This window comes from Pieris napi, chromosome 7, assembly GCF_905475465.1.
Source record: "Pieris napi chromosome 7, ilPieNapi1.2, whole genome shotgun sequence".
Lineage (NCBI taxonomy): Eukaryota > Metazoa > Arthropoda > Insecta > Lepidoptera > Pieridae > Pieris > Pieris napi.
Window position 1 is genome coordinate 9,989,321 of NC_062240.1, and position 23,043 is coordinate 10,012,363.

Below are 23,043 nucleotides of genomic sequence, written 5' to 3' on the forward strand. Positions count from 1 at the left end.
CTAAAGTCCTTTGCCTTTCCCATTAGGGGTAAATTAATATCATCCTAATTAACAGCCATTATGACATAAAACGTACTCTTGTTTTGTCAAGCATAAACTAAAGTAATGCAATAATGAATTGACTTCGCCTGATGGACAAGTACGCGCAATTACTTTGTAGTGAGAGTTTTCTTTCAGGACTTAAAATATTAACTTCACTTAGTGAATTTGATCCTATAAAAGCCTTAAAAACATTGGTGTTTACATTTCTGTCACAATTTTTATTACATTGTTTAACTTAAGCTGAAATATAATTTCATTTTACTGTAATATATAATATCCGATTAGCCAGTAATAATAATGTTTCTTCGTATCGTACTATAAGCATTATGTTAAGTATAGCTGAATTTTTTTTAAAAAAAAAAGAGTGGGATGATTTAGAAAAAGGATAAAAACAAAACTCAGCCCTGGATTTAAGGGAGGGCAAACGGGATTACAGCTCACAAAAAAGAAGACCCCACAGAGACTTATATAATAGAAATATAATCTATATACTTAGTATCGATAAATGTATTATTTATTAACTTATTTTTTTCCATATTTTGTTTGGGCTTTCATTCCTATGTTGCTCTGAGGCCTTCAGGTACCTCTAATTGACATTGACAAAACTATGACGTTGACGTACCAATTTGTAAATGGGCGTCAATGTAGCCAAAAGCACCTTTATTCAGATTATAAAGCGTACAAGTCCCTTATTAAATTAAAAAAATAAATATAATTAATTCGGCAAGAAATATTCGTTCGGTTCTTTTAAAACGTCCGCTTTGTCATCAAGTGCAACATCGCTGTTACCTTTTAAATAATTATTATTTAACTCGACTAGCGTTTTTATAAACCTATAATATTTAAGTTGACGATCGAACTTTTTTGTAGCGTTCTTCTTGTTGTACTTTTTCATATAATCCTTGTACAGTTCTTCTGCTTGATCTAAATCATACAATTCAGATTTCTTAATTTCTTTGTTTCTAGCTCGTCCAAGATACTCAGCGTCATTTTTATTTGATACTTTGAAATCTGAAATAAATAGGCCCAATAATATTTGATGGTAATAGAATAAATTTAGTGCTACCTACTAAATTTTGATTGATTTTTTTAAATATCTTAACTTATTTATACTTTATCAGACGCGAGTTTTACTAAATCTTGTAGTCGCGGAAATAATACAATAATCAATACATAAAATTCGTGCTTTTTTTTTTTTTAATATTACACTTTAAAAACTTACATGGTTTGACGTTGATTGCATAGTGCTGGCTTACCTCTTTCGAATCTAAGTCAGCATACTGATTAATAATATAAAGAGTATTCCTATCTTCAGTTACTTCGTTTAAATGAGCCACTTTATTTAAGTTTATTACAAAGTTTTCTAGACCCACACGTTCTTCAGAAGCGTTTCCATACATTTTGTCATATTTTTCTTTAAAATATTCAAAAATTTCAGTGGCGTTGTCGATATTATAAAATACGGTAATACCAAATGGTAAATTAAAAAGTGTGATTAAATATATATACAGTAAGGAAATCATATTAAACTATAAACCTGCGGGAATTTCGTATGTGCTTTTTTCTGTACGTGTGAATTGAGAAAAAAAGTTTGGAGACTTCTCTTAAAATACTACTCTTCTTATCTACAAATGACAATACGCTTAGTTGATAAACGTTAATTAAACAGGCAGATTAAATACACGATTTAGCATGAAATTGAATTAAACGGAAGAGCAAATTATTATCGTTGAAGACGATAACGCACACATTTAACAGATAAAAAATGTAATAAATCGAATGATATTTTTCGTTTATTTTGTGTTAACATTGTGAAAAATATATATATATAACTTACGCTACGATCGAGATATCCATGACAATTGACAGCTAAAAAAGAGACTTACCTCCATAGAATACTAAGCATGTCTGGCTACCTATATTATCTATCTACATTCTACGCCATAGTTATAGAATATATAGAACTATAGTCCTTTTCATGAAAGAAGTCCCCCAGACGCGGCGCTGCAATCGCATAACGTAATGTTGCCATTAATGAGTAAAAAATTTACCTATTTTATTTAATAATAATAATAGCAGATGTAATTTATCAAATAATATTATTTTCTGCATACTTCGATGAAACAATATTTCTGTTATGTAAAAAGTATATTTTCATTTACTTATATTAGCGATGTTCTACCTACTTACAGGGAAAAGATGAGAAAATAGGGTAAAGAAAAGCAATACAATTTTTTATTCAGAGTTTTATTGCATAATTGTTGGTTTACAATTTTTTTCGAAGTACACGCTGCTATTATACCTTCGTTTATAATTCTTGTTACAGTTTTCTCTGACACACCTGCAATTGAATTATGAACAATTAAAAATAATAGTAACTTTAAGTTTATAATGCTTATGTAATATGTATATGTTTTAATTTCAGTTACCTAGTTTCATCACGTTATGTATTTATTCAATTTTGTCGCCAAAACGAATTTATATCATAAAAGTCCCATCAATACAGCAAAAAATTATTAAATGGCAACTCTAAAAAGTACCCGTTATGGCGCCAACTCTCTTCCGAACATTGTTTAGTGGTATTAAAACACCTTGATTCTTATGTTCCGCTTCACAGAACTCTTTCACCTTTAATATCATTTCTCGAGCCGAACATTTTACAACTTTTGGCATTGTAATCAATCTTTAAAATGCACTAAGCTAGTTAAAAATTCACAAAAATCTACCACAACAAACGAACTTCATAACATCGACGAATGACAACATTGCCGACCTGTCAAATTTAGTTCCAAAAATCGCCGCGGGACTTCTTTCATGAAAAGCACTATACTAAGTTCAAGTTTGACAACGTCAAATATTTTTTGACGTTTCATGATGTTTTGTCAAACATCAAATTTGGTACATTTTCCATCATCACTCATCAGTCGTCAGTCAGTGTAATTTCTTGTTTTATAAAAGCTAGTACTTTTTGAATTTCAAAAAATAACTCGCTATTTAAATGTATTCTCAATATTCTTAAAAAAACTTAAATGTTTAAATATTTTGTAGGAAAATATAAGTTACTTCGTTAATTATACAATGTTTAGTGATACTAAAAGTTGTATTTTAATTAAATAGGACTAAAACTTGGGAAGCTTACTGTAAAAAGAAAAAGTTAAGAAGTATATATTAAAGAAGGTATGTACCATCACTGTCACGTAATTTCAATCTCAATAAAAATAATTTTAAACGAAGTTACAATTTTACACCATAAAATATGAAAATTCAATTTTACGGCTGAGTGATAATTTGTTGATTGCTTTCATATATAAACATAGTAGATTTTTCAAACACCAATAAAAAGTAACTTGAAAAAAATTTATTTTAAAAATTATCATGTTGTCCTCCTTAGCCATAGTATTTTGTATGAAATCTGTCACATTAACGAACCATTAATAACAACTAAAATTAGAACACAATCACATATTTAAATATATCTTATTGCCATTATTTGTTTTAAATTGAATATGGTATATGGTCTAGAAAGGTATTTTATATAATTTATAATATTATGCTTAGTGTAGTTGTCCTTATACAAGATGTAGACTTATACAAATACTGTGCCAATCCTCTGGATTATATTTGTATCCTCCTCTACTGAAGTTTTTCATATTCTATCTATAATCAGTTACTCTCTACGCATTGCTTGCCTTATTCTCAAGCACTTAATTACAACATAAAAATATTTTTTACTCTTTGCAAGTGAAGGTTCAATAATGAATTGAAACTAAATATATCATCAACTCATTCAAGAGACGGGTAAATTACATTAAAAAACATTTCTTGTATTGATGTTGCAATAAAGACTGGTAATGAGTTAAAACACCTGTGTAATGAAAAAACAAGTTTTTTAGGTTTTAAAGTATTGTTTTTTAATGTCATTTCTTAAACACTATTCATCCTAATTATCCTATAATTCCGTTTGTCAATATTTTAATTAAAAAAGGAATAAACATAATGTTTTATTATGATAGAAGTATTGGTATTTGATTTCTTATATATTACACATATTTCTGTAAATAAAGAAATACCTGGACAATTGGCACAAAATATTTAATTAGTGAGTTAGATAGCTGAATGTGATTTGATTCCAGAGTGTTTTGTTATTGATAAAGTCTTCATATTATGTTATTTGAAGCTGCCTCTATGGCTTAATTGCTTACTGGGTTTGATTTCTAGAGAAACTAATTAGAACAAACTAATTCAACAAACCAAAATCAGCTATTTGATCTATGTCCCAATACATTATACACTGATAATTCTTCAGCTAGAAGATCGGCCACCTACACTGAAAATTGTTCTGTACATAATTTTATGTAACCAAACTAAGCTATAGTAAAAATGGAAAAGAATAGAATAATATCTCATATTTTATTTTCATTTCAACTCAATTTTTCATTTGACTAGCTGTTAGATGGTTCATTAGTTAAATTTTTAATAATATTTCGGTATTGTTGTCAGCGCAACAGTGTGCAATGTATGAATTGAATTGAAATTAGTTTCCTTCTATAGACGCGACTTCTGCTTTCATTCGGTATTGGTTATTTTTATTATTGTAATGACTCTGACGTAATAAATATATCAATAAAAACTTTATTTAAATACATAACTGTTACGGCCTTGCGAAGAAATCCTACCTTCAAGTAATAGGCTGGCCTACAATTGTAATTCATGAATGTTTTTTGTGTGGAATATTTGCGTGACTTTTCATAATCCTGTAATTGAGATTTTCCATGATTCATGTAATTTGATTGTTAACTTTACGGTTCGTTACGCCATACTAGTCAAATGGACAAGGATCTTGAATAGCTTCCAAACCTTTCAGTATTTCTTTACCTACTATTTGTTATGATTTGAAAATTTCATGAGTTTGTAACAAACGGCACGGCTAGGCCCGTTTACCTTACGATTAGATCGAAGATCTGTTAAAAAATATTAAATATGTAGTTAATTTTGAAGAAAGAAAATTCTTCAAAATTAACTATATACACACTAAAAATAATGCACTTATGAGATGGTTGTACCAAAAGAACTAAATTTCTATGTGCGTAATGTTATTTATAAGCATACAGCTTGAAGCGGCACCTTATCTTATACCTAAAAATCGTGTGCCAGGTACATGAAACTGTTAACTTTCTTGCCTATAAAAGAACTATAAATGATCAAGACACTTTGGTCCACTTTGGACCAAAGTGTAAAGGTCACTGAATTCATATCGTATATATCGAGAATCAAATCAAAGAATTTATCCCCGGAAATTATCAGAATACTGTTTATATGTAGGTCAGTTTTAGTATCTAACATTTACATAGGTGATTTCATTAGTAATAAAATTAAAGCGTTATTTGCAATCATTCTCTCACCGCATTTAATTACAGGTGATGTGATGGCGTCTCCGTCCAAGCATAGAATGAAGAGGCAATCATGGTATATTCGGCTTATGCACAAGAGATTGCCTATCACGAAATGGCTGCCCGAATATAATTCCCAGAAAGCCCTGGCCGACATTATTGCCGGTATTACAGTGGGACTAACAGTAATTCCACAGGCTCTAGCTTATGCGACGCTGGCTGGATTACCACCTCAGGTAATTTGAATCTTTATCTTTTATGCGAAATTTTGTTTCAGCTCTATTTGGTTTAAAATATTTTTTTTTCTTTAAACGCAATTTTGATAATTTTATTAAATTCTAGTACTTTCATATCTATGTGCAAAGATTCATTTTGTTTATTTAAGGTAAATTGGTTTTTTCTATCGTTTACATAGTACTGTACTTTATTAATCAAATTCTGTTACCTCACTTCTATGTTCAATTGTATTTACAACTAATCAGTTGTAACATTTTGTACTGAAAGCTACGTTCTATATTTTACGATTGTATATTCTATATAATGTATGTCTAAAAAGTATTAGGCTTATGTGGGTACTTTGACACGAGTACCCACATATTTCAAATGTCAGACAACTTTTCTTAATAATAAACTGTAAAAACAAAAACTAGCAGTAGTAATGCGGTTGTATCATTTTAATTCCTGTCGAACAGGTTTACAAAAATGTCGACATGTCTCTCAGGATTCAAGAATTTGATAACAAATAGAAAATTATAATGTTCAAAACATTAGAACGGCTTTTGCAAAACAAGCATGTATTCAAATGCCACGGCCTCGACTACTATGCCACTATTGAGTTGTTATATGTCGCTTCCTTTGCCTAATGCAGTTTTAGGTTTTATATCGACATATTTAAGAAATATGATAATGAGGCTAATAGTATTTCAAAATCGAAACTTGATTGTTTTTTGTTTGTATCCGCAAAACTACTAAACATTTGTAAAAGCTTGAAGATTTCGTCTACGTAGTTTGTTAATAGCAGTGTTAGCCTAGGGGCTTCAGTGTCCGATTGTCATCCCTGAGGTCGTAGGTTCGATCCCTGGCTTTGCACCAATGGATTTTCTTTGTATGTGCGCATTTAACATTCGCTCGAACGGTGATGGAAAACATTGTAAGGAAACCGGCTTGTCTTAGACCCAAAAAGTCGACGACGTGTGACGCACAGGATTCTGATTATCTACTTACCTATTAGATTGCCAAATGATCATGAAACAGATACAGAATGAGGCCCAGACCTAAAAAGATTATAGCGCCACAAACTTATTTATTTATTTTAGTTGTAGTTAGTAATCCTTTATTTCTTAACCCGCTTGCTGATGTTTTCAATGACGAAAGGTGCTAATTGTAATATCGAGACTTTCAAATACCTATGTTTTGATATGCGGTTGGCATTTCGTCCTAAGTCTCGTTTCTGAATCTAACCCTTAGTGCTAAGTGACTTGGGGATGTCAAAACGTATTGGCTTTCAACGGGAGTCATAGTTCGAGTGTTTGAATCTCCCCTTAACTCTCCACTCCAAACCTTATTGAAGGCTTTCATTAATTGAGCAACTTGTTTCAGTATGGCCTCTATTCATCGTTTGTGGGTTGCTTCATGTATATTGTGTTCGGTTCCTGCAAAGATATAACCCTGGGACCAACTGCATTACTTGCGCTAATGACGTATGAACAGATACAAGGTCGCAACTTCGATTATGCCGTCCTACTGTGCTTCCTTACTGGCATTGTACAACTCATCATGGGATTATTACATCTAGGTAATATATCAAAATGTATTAAAACCTTTTTTGTGAGAATCCATTTTGAATTTTCTCGAATAAAGAAAAATTAGACATAGTAAAACTAATTTGTCATTCATTAATCTTAAAGATGTTGAGATAGATGGCCTCATATTTATTATATATTACTTGTATATTGTATTATTGTATTTTTGGGGCTTTATAATTGTGGCTCATTGGACACGCAATTTAATTTGTTTTGAATCACCTAGTTTTCATTTTGTTGGAGGCAAATAATGTATTATAATATAGAACTTATAACAAGGACATTAGCGCGACAGTTTAATTCATGGATATATCAAATGATATGGTATTGAAACCCAATTCACCCGCGGTCATATACTGCTGCTACCGCTGGGACTTAGTACCTTCCTTGTAGCTTTGAATACATTTTAATTCAATGTGATTTATACACATTAAAAACAATATTCTTTATATACTCTTATTACATAAAACTACCAACGTCCTGCGTAATTCAGCCCGCAATATATTTGTTCGAAATAAACTAAATTGCGTTATAACTGTGTAAAAACGATTGAAAATGTCGTGTCGTATACATACGACATACGGCTGTTCAAATAAGAATTATCGTGAATCGACACAGTAAACTTAAATTGTAGTTATGGTTCATCGAGGAATTTTAATTGCCTTAATTAGTTCTTATCGGAAGCAAACGTTCACTAGAACATTGATAGGGAAATTAATATTAACATATAGTTCGCATTTATCGTATGTGTTTGATACTGTCACACTATAATCGCAAATAAACTAAAAAAAAATTAATTCAAAAAATAATTCAATTTAATTATTGTTAACTAGCTTCGTATCTAGCCCGAGAACTTCGTTTTGCTATAATATGTTTTTTTACTTAGCTACGTAACAGCATATGGACCATTTTGCTATGCTTTGCTATAGGGACTGTTCGCTTTTTCGGAATAAAAACTTAAGAACTAAATAAAACTATTTTTTCCAATTTCTTTTATATATATTTATAATCGATTTGGTCCAGCCGTCGAGTTTTGCGCTTTTTAAGTACATGTTAACTTTCGATTAATTTAATAAAACATGACTAATTTTAAATACTTTCTTTTACCGTGGTTTCACCTGCCTTTATTTGATGGTCGGAGACATCCATTGTTTTGCTGAAGTTCCATTGTTTGATATCGCAAATAAATTAATTTTTAATCTGAGCATCGCCATGTAACAGGGTTAGGAATGGTAGTGGAAGAATATATGCGGTTTACATATAAGTAGTAAGACCACAAAAGCGATGGGCTGACGCTATCGTCAGAAGGACGGAAAAACTAACACCCATTTCATTTGTAAATTTTAAGTATGGAATTAAAGTGGCTTTATTATTATTATTACATATAGATAGATAGTTACTATTAGATTGTTAAAGTAAATTATGCTCAAGTAAAATGTATGTTGTGATAATAATAACCGAATATCAAACACAAGCATTCAATACATTAACAAAGAGACGTTGATTATTATATAACTCCTTCCAACGAAAGTGTTTTTCATTATAATATTCGTATATGTATTTTTGTTTAAAGCCTTGAAAAATCAGAATTACTTAAACTATATAACGTCATGGTATTTACAATTTTATAGTGAATGAAGATATATAATGTTGCTTTCTACTCGTCGTAAAAAATTCAGAGAGTAATTCCTATTTCACAAATTACCTCTACATATTTATAATCTTCTGACACACTTGGTGGCACGAGAAAACCAGGTAGACCGGTGGTGTGATGGATTTGTCAAGGACCTCAAAGCAAGCCCGTGATAGATTGCAATCACGAAAGATTCTTACGGAGGCTAACGTCCATAAGGGACTGTACAGTTATTGTTGTTTTCTCTAAATTCCAGTTGATTCTGTGCCTTTCCACTCGAAATTATTTCGATGGGAATCGCATCGTACAACAAGCTCCTATTCCCCGCTTATTCTCGCAGATAAATAGTTATTTGTGAAGCGCGAATATACTGTGATTTTAAAATGTACTCAGAAAATATGATAGCAAAAAGTTTTTTGGTAATTTTATAAAAATCACTTAATTTTATAACATTTTAGTTAAAATTTGGCCATTTATCCATTTCTATCATACTTATTTTTTATTAAATAACAAGATAAGTAAGAACTTACTAAAAGTTGTTATTGTTAACAGGTGTTTTAATAGATTTCATCTCTGTGCCCGTAACGGTTGGTTTCACATCGGCGACTTCAGTAATAATAGCCGTGTCACAACTCAAGGGCTTGTTAGGTCTACAGTTCAAGTCCAGAGGATTCATAGATACGGTTAAGAAGGTATATATTTCAATTCAAATAGAGTCGGAGAAAATTCAATAGAGAAAACCTATAGAAAGTCAGTGAGTTGTATACGATGATAGAACTTAGGATATTGAACCCGGATATAATTATATAACTATAGTATATATATGTATACATAATGATTATATAAATAGTATTAAATGTCTCAACTCTAAATATATCAACATAAATATTTTTGTTATGTATTTTTTTATTAATTTGTTAAAGGAACCTTTGTTGGTTTTTTTGCCTTTTGCTCTTTTACCTTAGAAAAAGCGTAGGAATTATGATTTTATACGAAATTGTATACCTAAATTCTGTTTTTTTTAGGTGATTGTGAACATTCCAAACGCAAAACTAGCCGACAGCCTTCTGGGGCTGACTTGTATAGTCATACTGCTTTTAATGAGAGTGAGTTGTTATTGTCATTTCCTTTATTGATATAATCTTATTTTTCTTGTGATAGCTATGGTAGCGAACCTTTGACATTTGCTGTAACAAAGAAACCAGAGAGGTGAGAACATTAAACAACAGACGAATGACGAACCCGTGCGTTGATGGACACGTATCAACGCGTATTCGACTAGAGATGCTTTCGACCAATCAAAAGAACGCACTCGTAATTTCTGTTTTTCGTTTTCACCTCTCAGTACTGACGTACGTAGTTACATTGTCACACATATACCCAGAACGCACCATAAGCGTTAATACAACTACTACGACGAATGCTATTTAGAATAGATTTTTTTTTAAATATAAAAGTAACTTTATTGATTAAAAAATACAAGTGTTATTTTAAACGGTATTTCAATATCATCAACTTAATATAATAATAAAACTATTTTATCATGTAAGGTTTTTTAGCAGTAAGAATAGAATGATATTAAGTTTAGTCTAACATCGACCACCGTTTAAATAGTAGTCTAATATCGACTACCGTTTAATATAACACTTGTATTTAATCAATAAAGTTTCTTTTATATTTTTAAAAAAATCTATTGAATACCGTCGCGATTTGACTACGTACGTTTCATTTACAATAAAAATAAATATGTACTTAAAATATTTTAGGAAGGTACCTACGTTTCCCTCTTCACATAAATTTAAAGAAAAAAACAACAAAGTAGCAGTTTTTTCGACAGTTGTTTTAAGAGTCGGATGACTCCTAGTTTTCTATTTATTTGTAAATCATATATCATTATAACTCTCGCTTTCAATCGATTGATAAGTTGATGTTATCTTAAGTACCGCAATACGATACATAGCTGTTAATATGAGGATTTTGTCATTAACTTGTTTATAATATTATTGAAAAACTGATTTTGCAAAACAATTTGTAAAAGAGGGATTTGTAACGAATAAACTCAAAACTACACGACTAATTTCAAAAATCCTTTTTACAAATAATGATAGCCTGAGCAACATTTATTTGTTAGTTTAATATAGGCTATATTTATTTACGCAATGATTTAAAACTAATGTCCCGATATGTTACAATCCGCAAGTATATTTTGAGTCAGACAAAACGATATGCCATATTTATAATTATTCAGTGGTTCTACAACCGTATAAGTTTCTTGAATATTGACGTCGATTTTGTATCCAAGACATGGATTACGATTTCCTTGTGTTCTTACATCAGAACCAGTGTCAGCTGTTTCCTGCTACATGTACAAAAAGATCTGGTTTGAATAATGTCCAAAATTTGCATTTTTCTACTAAGAACATTGTATTTTAAGTAAGGTGAATCCAAAAAAATAAGCGGCTATAGGCGTAATGCGGTGAGCACACAACATTCCATGTGTCAACGAAAGTCCGTCCGAAGTTAAAAATATACAAAACCCTTTCAGAAAATCAAGGATCTAGACTTGCCTCCTCATAGAAGAGGCCTCAAAAGAGCTGTATGGCTGTTCTCTACGTCGAGGAATGCGATAGTCGTCCTAGTCTGCTCGATAATGGCATTTATATGGGAAAAGAATTCAGAATCACCATTCAAACTCACCGGCAATGTTAAGTATGTTTTATCAATGAGGCTAATTTTATTCAATACTTTCGCTTTTAATGTGTGATAACTACCCAGTTTCCGCTCAGAACTAGATAGGAAAGTTATATAATTATTTTCGTTCTACCCTCTTATGAGACTAGCTTGGAAGCAATTTTCCAATTCTAAATTTTCATATGCTATCTACTGTAATCAATTAAATATATTTAATTGAAGATTTATGTAGTATTCGCGTTATTCACATAAATTTCCTGATGACGGATTTCATAATGACGGATACGAAATGAAATTTTTATAACAGAGCTCAATTAAATATTTTTAATTTATTTGTATAATGGAACAGGAAACCAAATCAGATTTACTAATATACATAATAATTATATTTTATTATTTTACTGTATATTATTTTTAAATGACTTTTTTTGTAGGTTATCTATTAGTATTGTATATAGGCTCTAACCACGATTGCTAAATTTCTTGAAGTATTTTGTGTGTTTGTCCAAAGTTTAAAGTTTCATTAAAATCGGTTCTGTAGTTTTTGGTATGGGTATCCTTACGCTTCTTGAAGGTTTCTTTATAGTCAGATATTTGGAGTCAGAATATTTTTTGTGGGTGCCGGGATCTTATTAAAGTGAATTAAATAAGAGTGGAGCTAAGTAGAAATGTTTTGTAGAGAAGGTCTACCGCCACTCAGTCTACCCCCATTTGGCACAGTGGTGGATGGGAAGAATGTGACCTTGCTGGAGATGTGTGCGGATCTGGGCTCATCCATTGTTCTCGTTCCCATCATTGGAGTGCTGGGGAATGTCGCTATCGCTAAAGCTTTTGGTTTGATATTTATTTACTTATAAAATATTGTATTAGACTAAAGCTTAGGTTTCCTAGAAAAGCGGTGCCGTTAACTTACGGCCGTAATGAAGCGTTGAGTGATGTCACCCATACGTTGCCTATAAATAAAATCGGAGTCGGTTTGAGTGTCACCGTAACGTCAAATAGCGGTGTTGGCATTTGCATGACGGCCGTCGTAGCGGTGATAAACATTACTTCAACGTTTTTCGCGTGTTGCGGTGCCCATATTTAATTAATACAATGAGTGGAAACGTGACTTGGACGAGGGAAAATGATGTTTTTTTGCATTATGTTAAAAAGTAAAGACGGCCGTTATTAACAACTGTATAATGACGGCCGTTAGTTAACGGCACCGCTTCTCTAGGAATCCTAAGCTTATGAGTTGCATTATTTGTATGACAAAAGTAAATATTAGGCTTTAATTTTGTGGAGAAATATAATTAAAGAAAAACCAGTGGTGCTACAACCTTTTTAAGTCTCTTAGATTGCTGTTTCATGATTTTTTTTTTCTAAAAGGCAAGAAGGTAATCAGCCTGTGCAACACGCCATCGACTTCGGATCTAAGACATGCCGGTTTCCTCACGATGTTTTCCTTCACCGTACGAGCGATTGTTGAATGCCCACATAAAACGGCTATTGTTGCACAACCGGGATCGAACTTACGACCTCAGAGATGAATCGCATACTAAATAAAAATTGTTACTGCAATAATATCGTAAATATGCAACTTAATTACGTTTATTCAAATGTACAGTACTCGCGTGAACTAAAGATTATAAATGCCAATTAGCATGGGTAAATATATTTTTAATTTATTTCAGCAAGCGGTGAATCGGTCGACGCGACGCAGGAGTTGATAACGCTCTCGTTCGCGAACATTCTCGGATCGTTCCTTAGTGCGATGCCGATCACCGGATCATTCTCCCGTAGCGCTGTCAACCACGCCAGCGGAGTCGCTACACAATTTGGAAGTCTTTACACAGGTATCTTTTTGAGTTGTTCATTTATGAAGGTCGTTTTAGTAGCGCTCTCTCCTGTCTTCGAGATGTGCGATCTCTCTGCATCTTCTACCGCATTTAGCATGGAGAGTACCATCATCGGATGTCAAGGCAGAATAAAAAATACCATCCGTATCACCTTGACGTCCGTCGTTCCACAACTGAGCGTTTCTTAAGGCAATTTCTACCGCCACCACTATGTGGAACCAGCTGCCCGCTTAAGTATTTCCGAACCAATTCGACTTAGGGACCTTCAAGAAAAGAGCGTACCATTTCTTAAAGCGCGCTTGCTAGCCTTCTGGCAGTGCGAGTGTCCATGGGCGGCGGTATCACTTATCATCAGAAGAGCCTCCTGCCCGTCTGCCTCCTGTAACATGAAAAAAGCCTCTGCGTCTGGGCGATGGTGAGGCCTGTAATGGCCTTTACTTGATCGGTAGGGACCGGCTTTCAGGTCTACGTAAAGTACGCGTTACGTTTTTATATTCAGAGCAGCGCATTTGGAAATTGAAGCACGATGATATTAATCAAATTTAATTCGTATTAAATTATAGGTATAAATTGTTTAATGAAATTGGCCATGAAAATGTATAAATTATATGGAACCGCACAATCTGTCATGGGTAGTAACTTTTTTGAAACTGAAATTATTTCTGATGATTGGGCTGATTTTATCAGTTAAACAAACGCAGATATTATGTTCTCTACAATTTCGGATTTGATAATAAACGGTTTTTATAGATTAAAAAACTGAAGGAGTATTTAGTTAAGCCACTGCGTTCCTACAAATGTTAGTGGCTTTTTAAAAAATCTTAAAACTGATTATTGCGTGATACGATTTTATTTTATGTGCTACCTTGAAAATTTAACTAATATTTTAAAGTATCGTGTGTATAATGTGAACGCGTAAATTTACCACCATAGACCACGTGTCGAGTGATTTGTTGTTTGTCGATGGCAGCTATTTTTAAATTAAATTTTGTTCCATTAATCTAAGTTCAAGGTCTTTATTTGAAAAATTTAAACATTTTACGAAGCATTTTTGAGTAGTTTCCTTGGTAACGTTGGACATAGAAAGTTATATTTATTTAATTGGTATCATGAGATAAAGTTTAAATCTCAACATTTTTAATATTTACGTGTATGTTTTTATTTTTATCATTCGTGCTTTTTGCCTTAGAAATTCGATCATGTCTTCCAAGTACGGTTTAGGCACTCGCCCGGTACCGCACAACCCTCCCAAAGGCCGAGAACAAATTTAAATTAAATTAAAACTTGCCCTCGAACCGGGAATCGAACCCGGTACCCCTCACCTAGCTGCCACTTAATACCGTGTATGTTTGTAACTAGAACAGTGTTGGCCTAGTGGCATCATCGTGCGTCTCTCACCCCTGAGGTCGTAGGTTTTATTCCCGGCCGTACACCAATGGACTTTCTTTCTATGTGCGCATTTAACATTCGCTCGAACGGTGAAGGAAAACATCGTGAGTAAACCGGCTTGCCAAAACCCAAAAAGTCAAGTGTGCGTGTCAGGCACAGGTGGCTGATCACCTACTTTCCTATTAGAATGACAAATGATCATTAAACAGATTCAGAATTTTTTATTTCTTATGTTTGTAACATTACTATTTACACCTACGCTTGTCTCTTTCCCTCATATCGAGGATCGATAACCATCCTTGTCTACCATTTATTATTTTATTAACCCAATTTACAAATAATATTTGTAAATTTAAAATTAAAATTGTAGGTACATTATAACTAAGTTAATGCAAAACATTGATACAAAACAATTATCTGATTACGTGCTCTAAATTGTTTATAAAAGTTTCGCTACTAAAAGTTAAGAGACCATTAACCCCCATATTGTTATTCTCAACAATATCACGGAAATTGGTGTCACTAAAAAATGTGTGACAGAACATTGATCGGTTAGGTAAAGCAACTGTTGTAGTGTCCAAATAGATGCTCCACAATTGTTGTAGTAGTGCTGTAGCTACCAAATATATTTTTAAAGTGTAATTTTAATGAAATTAAATTGTAAAACTTTATTTCAAATGCTGGTAAATGTAGACAAATTTAATGATAAAAACAATTAATTATATCCTTGAAAATTGTATACAATTAGTTAAAAATAATGTATAATTACTTTAGCCGTTTGGCTATTAATAATACCAACGACAGAACGAAATATACATGCACAAATATAAGATATAAAAAGAAATACATGTAATTGGAGAAGTTTCCTTATATATTTTATTGAGGATCAGATCCTTATTTTCTATTCTTTCAGTAAATTAATACTAATGCAATAAAACATATTAATGCAGAAATTAAACTGAGAACCATTATATCACATATAAACAAAACATTTTTAAATAAATCTTAAATAATAATTCATGTGAATTAAATAGAAAAGTCTCACGTTTAATAGTATTAACGGTGCGCAATAATATTGAACAGTAAACAAAACTTAAATAAACTTATATATTATTTTATTAACATCACACATTTTAAAATGAGGACACTCGAACACTTATGTAAATATGTTAGACAAAGACTTTTTGTACTGTACAAGTCGCATTGGTACGCCATGCATACATAGCAATTGGGTAGGAATAAAAAAGAAAACAATGATAATAGTAAATAATTAACAATGCAAGGTCTCTATGATATATATTATACTAGCAGACCGGCCAAGCGTTGCTGTGGCTAAGGTTTTAGTTATATTACATAGTAGTAACCTTTCGAGGGAAACGGTCATGGGGACCACGACCACGGTGGTTATGCCATTAAATTGTAGCTTATTTGAAACGTTCGTACTTTCAACACAGCGCCATCTGTTAGAATTGTGACTATCAAATAATAAACAAACATTTTGCTATAAAATAATATTGCGGGTATAAATTGAGATGAAGGCTATCCTATCTTTTAAGTTGGATCAAACTACACACGGTGTGCAAATTTGATTGATATCGGTTCGGTAGTTTAGGAGTCCATAGCGGACATACAACGTGACACGTAATTTATATATATTAAGAAGATAAGAAGATGTACCAAGACAAAATAATTACATTGATTTAAATGTGAAGGAAGTGTGAGGTAGGAAATGTGAATTTTCGAATTTATGTTATTTTTAGATTAAGTGTTAAAATATCACACTTTTCTGGTGTTAATAATATAACGTTTTGATTTATTCCTTTGATTAGTTCTAATCGGAGTTTCATTCAGAGCACCAGTATTTAATTCTGCTAATGTTTTGACAAAATTTGTTATGTTAATAAAACTTCTTTTTCCAATTGGCTCAAAATCTTGTGTGCCCAAGTGCACATACTTCAAAATGGCTTTGGTAATCCGGGTAATAATTTTTCAGGTATATTGGTGCTACTAGCTCTAAGTCTTCTTACTCCATACTTCTATTTCATTCCGAAGGCGTCGCTAGCTGCCGTCATCATTTGCGCGGTGATATTTATGATTGAGTATGAGGTAATATTCAGTACTTTTTTTTCAACTTTAATTTTACGACCACTCTAGATTTAAAATTTTGTATTTTCACGACTAATATTACAGATAAAAAACCAAATTTATTCGTAAATTCAGTACATTATTACATAACCTTTCAAGGGCTTTGCAGCTGTCCCTTGGACATGGGTTAGGGCGCGTTCAAGTATTGGACCCCCCCCCCCATGAACTCGCCGTAACGTTTTTCAGTACCCAAGTCTAGTAAATCGTTTCGTGACCACCTAGTGACTCTTTAGTTACTATTATGTGGTGTAAGTAGAAAATAATATTAACAATAACGCGTAATACAATCCCCGCCCCGCATCGTAACGTTTTACAAAAGGACCCTGCCCCTCCCAAAATTCGTTACGTATTATTTGAACGCTCCCATATATAAAAAATATAGACAGAAGGCAAAAGAAATAGAAAATAAAAAATGTCAAACAAAAGATTATTATATTTGTAATTTAAGTAAATTATCTATTTAGGTAGTTAAGCCAATGTGGCGTTCGCGCCGTGCGGACTTGGTGCCCGCGTTTGCGACGTTCGCACTTTGCCTTGTAGTGGGTGTGGAATTGGGGATCGTAGCTGGGGTTCTACTCAATGTGATACTGCTCCTCTACCCCAGTGCCAGGCCGCAGTTGGAAGCCGAAATCGTTACGGTAACTATAACTGGTTTATTGGTAACGCTTTTAAAGTTATACTTATTTAGGCGCGTTATGAAAAATTTATGAGAGTGAAATTTTACGATGCGCGCGCACCGTGACACAAAATTAACAGAATGAAGTTGCCCACGGAAGATGCTACGGCATTGCACATAATTTAAAAACAACATTCGAATAATAATAGAATTTATGTTACACTTAATGTAAGAGAATAATGATAAATATTTATTTATTTAATTTTTCAAATGTAAACTGAACTTTATTGACTAAATGACTCCTATTCCTGTCTTTGATTATTTAATTGTAATAATGCCAAAGAAGTATAACTTCTTACGCGCGTACATAAGTACACGCACCCTTTTTTATTTTTATTTCAATACAATCCAAGTGTCCCTAAGGTAGGTATATCATAAGCGCGCGCGTCGTTGAACGTTTTTATTTACAGTAACGAAACGTTTGTGAGACAAGACTATATGTTATATGTTTTGAGTGTTAACAACGAGAAGATGTGTCTAATGCAGTGTTTGCCATGGTGGGGCCCACGCCAATTTATTATTTTTTTAAATAATTATTTGGAATTTCAGTTTTTCATTATCAAAATCTTTGCTTATACTGTGTTTTGTTAACAATTTCCAAGTAATTTATTCCTAACACCCATCATTTAAGTTTCTTAAGCAATTCAATTTTAGTTTGGTCTGATGGGTTCCTAGAAAAAAAACTTATCTTACCGCTAAATACAATCATTTTAAAAACGATACAGTTAATAAAATAATTTCGACAAATTTTAGTCAAAAGTATAATTAATTATCTCCTACTTTGTGAGTTAGAGAAAAATTATTGTACCCAGAATAATTTACATTACGGCGAAATATTTACACAAGACTGTTTAATTCACATTTTATATAAATAGGTACAAATAATAAACACAAAATTAGCATATAGATAAGCGTGAGCTGTCTGTAGCGTGACTAACAATTCGTTTCAATTTCGGAATTTGAATAGTTTAATATTATCGAAATGTCCTTTGCTTAAAACCTTCTGGTAAGGTCAGGGTCATGCCGAGTATACTTTGTTTGTAAAGCCTATTTGAGGTTACGCCAATTGCTATATCTTGGCCGCATATCTTTTTTTATAGGCAAGTATATTAAACTCTGATTTTTCATTCCGTAGAATTCTGACATTTCATAAGTGTTGCTACCAAAAAAGTTCTCACATTTCAAATTTTACCCATTTGAGAGCGATAAACAATAAAATGCTACGTATTTTTTTATGTTTTACTTAAAAAAAGGTGAATGTAAATATTTATTTACTCAAGTGACCTAATGTTTCAATATCACGAACAATATATCGAATTAACTTTTGAATTTAATTATTAAATAATTACTTTAAGATTCTTTAGCTGGCATCACTGCCTATTATTTCCAGATTTAGTCAAACTTTTAAAAAAAAAAAATGTTAAATGTTATTTTTTACTGTTTTTTTTTAAAATGTATGTATAGACGAAGATTTTAAAACTCGTATTGAAATTGAGAAATGTGTCCGGCCGGTAATCTCTGACATGTCAAAAAATGATAGCTGTCAGAATTCTACGGAATTAAAAATCAGAGTAAAGGTGATTAGCCTTCTATGTCTGACACGAAATTTTGATGATGACACATGCAGGCTTATAGCACGCATATAGAGAGACATATTACAGTTTTCTTATATGCCATTAAATATTATGTTTGGATGAGCGATAATACGAAGTACCCGATACATTTGAGGGGATTTTTTATGAAATGGCCCCAAGTGAACAATGTTTATTATTTCAGAATCACTACGGCCTGAATTACCTGCTAATAACGGTCGGTAATAGCCTCTACTTCCCGGGCGTGGAGTACATTCGTCAGTATGTAACGAGAGCTGCGAGCAAACAGTCCGGGAACGTGCCCGTTGTTATCGACTGCAGATACGTATTGGGTTCGTATTTTACAATCACAAAATGTGTTTATTCATTATAGTTATGCATCACAAAGGGATTTTCCAGCTCTTCCATAGCAAACTTAATACTTAATTCCATAAGTAAGTTAATATATAATATTTATAAATTACAATTCAGATTTTTTTATAATTGTTTACAACAATTTCTTATCCCTACTTTTTTAAATACTTTATAGGTCCATTACTTGCTTTGATGCCATGTTTTCATTATTCTTTCATAGATGGCGCGCATTCATTTGTCTCATAATTTTAGTTATATATTTTAGTGTTCGGCAAAGCACCCACTAACATGCTCATTTGCCCCCCCCCCCCCTCCCCCCATCTTATGAAAAAGAAGGAGGGAATAAGATAATTGATTGATCTTAAACTGCTGATATCAATTTATACATTCGTTTAATTTAGATTTTCTATCTCTCAAAGTATTTCGGTGATTTCTTGTAAAACTTTTTGTGTATATTAACCCTTTAAGTTTTACAAGTGACGTAAACGTTGTCATGACATTGAGTTAAAAGAACATTAATACTGAAACTAATATGAAAAAATATCATTTTAGGGGCTGACTTCACAGCTGCCAAAGGGCTGTGTGCATTATCAAACTCGCTATCTGCCCGTGGGCAGCCATTGCTGCTACTTTCGCCTCGAGCCAGTGTCGCCTCAGTGTTTAGTGGGGCGGGGTCTAGCGTGCTTGTAGTACTCAACGCTAACGAACTGGATGTTACACTACAAGGTGCAAATATAAAATAGTTTTCAGCGCATCATAAATAAATTTATTTATTTATTTCTATTTATTGTATAATATATGGGCGGATGCCCTTTATCATAAGAATAAGCCATGTCTTCAATAAGTTGTTATGTGGGTAGGAACAATAGAATCACAAAAAGTATCTCCCTTACAGCAATTCACTAAAATCTATTCACTAGTAATTAGGGAATCACTTAATCAATCACTTTTAATTAGTTTTGTAACAAAAAGACACAAGATTATTTGGAACAAAAGTGATTCGTCGCAGACGTAGTGCGCTCGCCGTTGACGTTCGAAAACTAAACGAAAAATCAACATGGCCGCGCTGGCCATCGACAATAGTCAAATCTCGTTCCAATAATTCCAGTATTTCTTAACAGATGGCGCTAGGAATGCGCCGTCAAATATATAGCGGACCCCACAGACTGTACACACGTCGAACAAACTATGTAATTGTAAATCTAAACCATTCTAGGATCCATTATACCACACAAAAATTTCATCAAAATCGATCCAGCCGTTTAGGAGTTTAATTACAAACGCACGCTCAGAAAATGTATGTATATAAAGATTACTGTGCTTAAAATAACTATTTTAAATTACCTTTTTTTATGTTTTAAAACTTTCACAAATTCTGTTGAAATTTGTTTGGATTCTTTCTATTATGCAATATTAATATTAAATTATATTTATTTTCAGAAATAACAGGGCAAATTGCACTCTCCGTAAACCCAGATGAGCCAAAACGTCCATACACGTCATTAAAGCAAGATGAGTCACTAGAAGTCATCGTAGCTGAGGAAAACGCATCGCCATTACTGACCACAGTGCATAGAAAGAAAATCAGTGAGGTAGACGATACATAACCACAGTGTAGTTCAGTAGAGTTTTGTAGAGGATTTTTTTTAGATTTATAAGGAGTTGCGTAGACAAATCAGTGAGCCACAGTATAAAAATAAGTTACCACAGATAATTGTACAAGAATACTGGTACTAAGCGATACTGTGCGCACAATAAAAACCCTTTCAGAGGTCAGACAATTGGTATACGATGATAAAACCTATCATTCACCAGTGCTTTTATATTTTTTTTCATATGGCGTTTAAAAAAATTATATCTCTATATATATATCTCGGATGTATATGAATACATGATACCATATCTGTATGTCATGAATGTTGAGTTTTTGTATAACTTACAATAATGAACCTTCGGCTATTCCGGCCTTTTGCCCATACACTTGTAGCTGTTGGTAATTTCTCTTATATATTTTTTAAACAATGATGTGGAGGGATTGCTGTCCGATATTTGTCTAACTTCAAAATAATTTGCAACATATAGATCTGTCTTATAAGATTTCTTAACATATGATTTTTTGTATCATTTCTAGAATTGATTATAGTAAGTTAAAACTAGTTCCTAGCACCTACAGTACCTATATTTTTAAGTCTAATTATTAAACGTGGTATTTGTTACTATAGTTACGAATTTTATGTGAAAATTGGTAACCATGGTAACACAAATCTTCAAACCGCGTTTATATAAAGCTGTAATGGTCTTCATAAACTTATTAGAATTGACTACTTTGAAAGAATATTTTGTCCTTTTTTATTACCGGATTGGTGATAAGGAAAATTTTTTTGTTAAATATTTTAGTAAGTTTTTGAGTACGACAGGTTCATATCCTACTCCGTATCGAGTCACTTTCTCGTCTTGAGCGCTATCAAATATGTGTAACTTTCTATAAAAAATGGTTTTACAGCCACTAGATTTCAATTTGATTGACGTTCTAGAATACGGCCCCAAGTTCACGGGCATTTTATAATTTAATATAGAAATGTTTAGGCACCCTTATTTAAAAATCTTATAAAGATTACCGCATTTTCTTAAATTTAAACTATACAAACAATACTGTCTACGTTAATAAGCTTTTCCAATAGTTAATTGAGGGGCGTATAAATCACAATTTTATAATTTAATGTACGCGGGTGCATTAAAAACTCGAATAAATAAAATTAATTTACCCAACCAAAGATTGCAAACAGATTAAATTTAGAAAGCTCTCTGTGTCTGTCCTTAATTCATCATTCAATCAAATTGCCAATTTGAATTTAATCTGTGCAGGCATGACTAGATATTGCTAGTCGAATTTTAGTTAATATTTAAATTACGCCAGTGGATAGTTTTTTTTATCTAAGCTAAGCATTTTTTAATAATATATTTTTAATTTTTACATACTTAATTGAGGGTCGAGATTTCGCTAAGCGTTTCTGTCGTGCCTCAAATCCAATATTTTGACATACGAGAATAACGCTAAGCAACAAGTGATTTAAACCTTTAAACGTTTAAGCAGGTACTAAAACTTTTATAACACGGCGATTTCAACTTATTAATAAATCAAATAATAATATCACACAAAAATATAATTTCCTTGGATTTATTTATAAAAGTTCTTAGATTGAAATCTTCGCCGCTAATTTGTCATTTGCAATCAAACAAATATTTAATTTGAATTAAAATGTTTAGCACAATTTTGTTTATATATTTTCTACACTATATAAATACCAGTTTGTATTAATCATGTACTTAATTTGTTCTCTCTAATGTGTTTTGTGCAATTGTATTTTTACCATTATAATAAATAGATAAGAATGTTTTAAAATGTGTTTCATATACCTTTAAGTTTTAGTTTTTGTTACAGTTTTCGAATGTAATATTATGTTATTGATCTCAACTAGTTCAATACG

The 23,043-nt window shown here is 32.2% G+C and overlaps 1 protein-coding gene across 2 annotated transcripts; it reads left to right on the forward strand.

Moving 5' to 3' along the window:
* The first annotated feature begins 2,962 nt into the window (after positions 1-2,962).
* Positions 2,963-22,278, forward strand: LOC125051159 (sodium-independent sulfate anion transporter-like). Of its 2 annotated transcripts, none has more exons than XM_047651334.1 (13): positions 2,963-3,202; positions 5,458-5,668; positions 7,032-7,227; positions 9,420-9,559; positions 9,893-9,973; positions 11,413-11,576; positions 12,238-12,392; positions 13,235-13,396; positions 16,782-16,894; positions 17,398-17,571; positions 19,386-19,533; positions 20,108-20,281; positions 20,996-22,278. In XM_047651334.1, the coding sequence occupies exons 2-13, from the start codon at positions 5,468-5,470 to the stop codon at positions 21,160-21,162; spliced, it is 1,875 nt and encodes a 624-aa protein (XP_047507290.1). In that variant the 5' UTR covers positions 2,963-3,202; positions 5,458-5,467; the 3' UTR covers positions 21,163-22,278. The 2 variants fall into 2 exon arrangements, with proteins under 2 accessions (XP_047507290.1, XP_047507289.1); XM_047651333.1 differs by having other exon boundaries at positions 2,964-3,219; positions 5,460-5,668.
* The last annotated feature ends 765 nt before the right edge of the window (positions 22,279-23,043 follow it).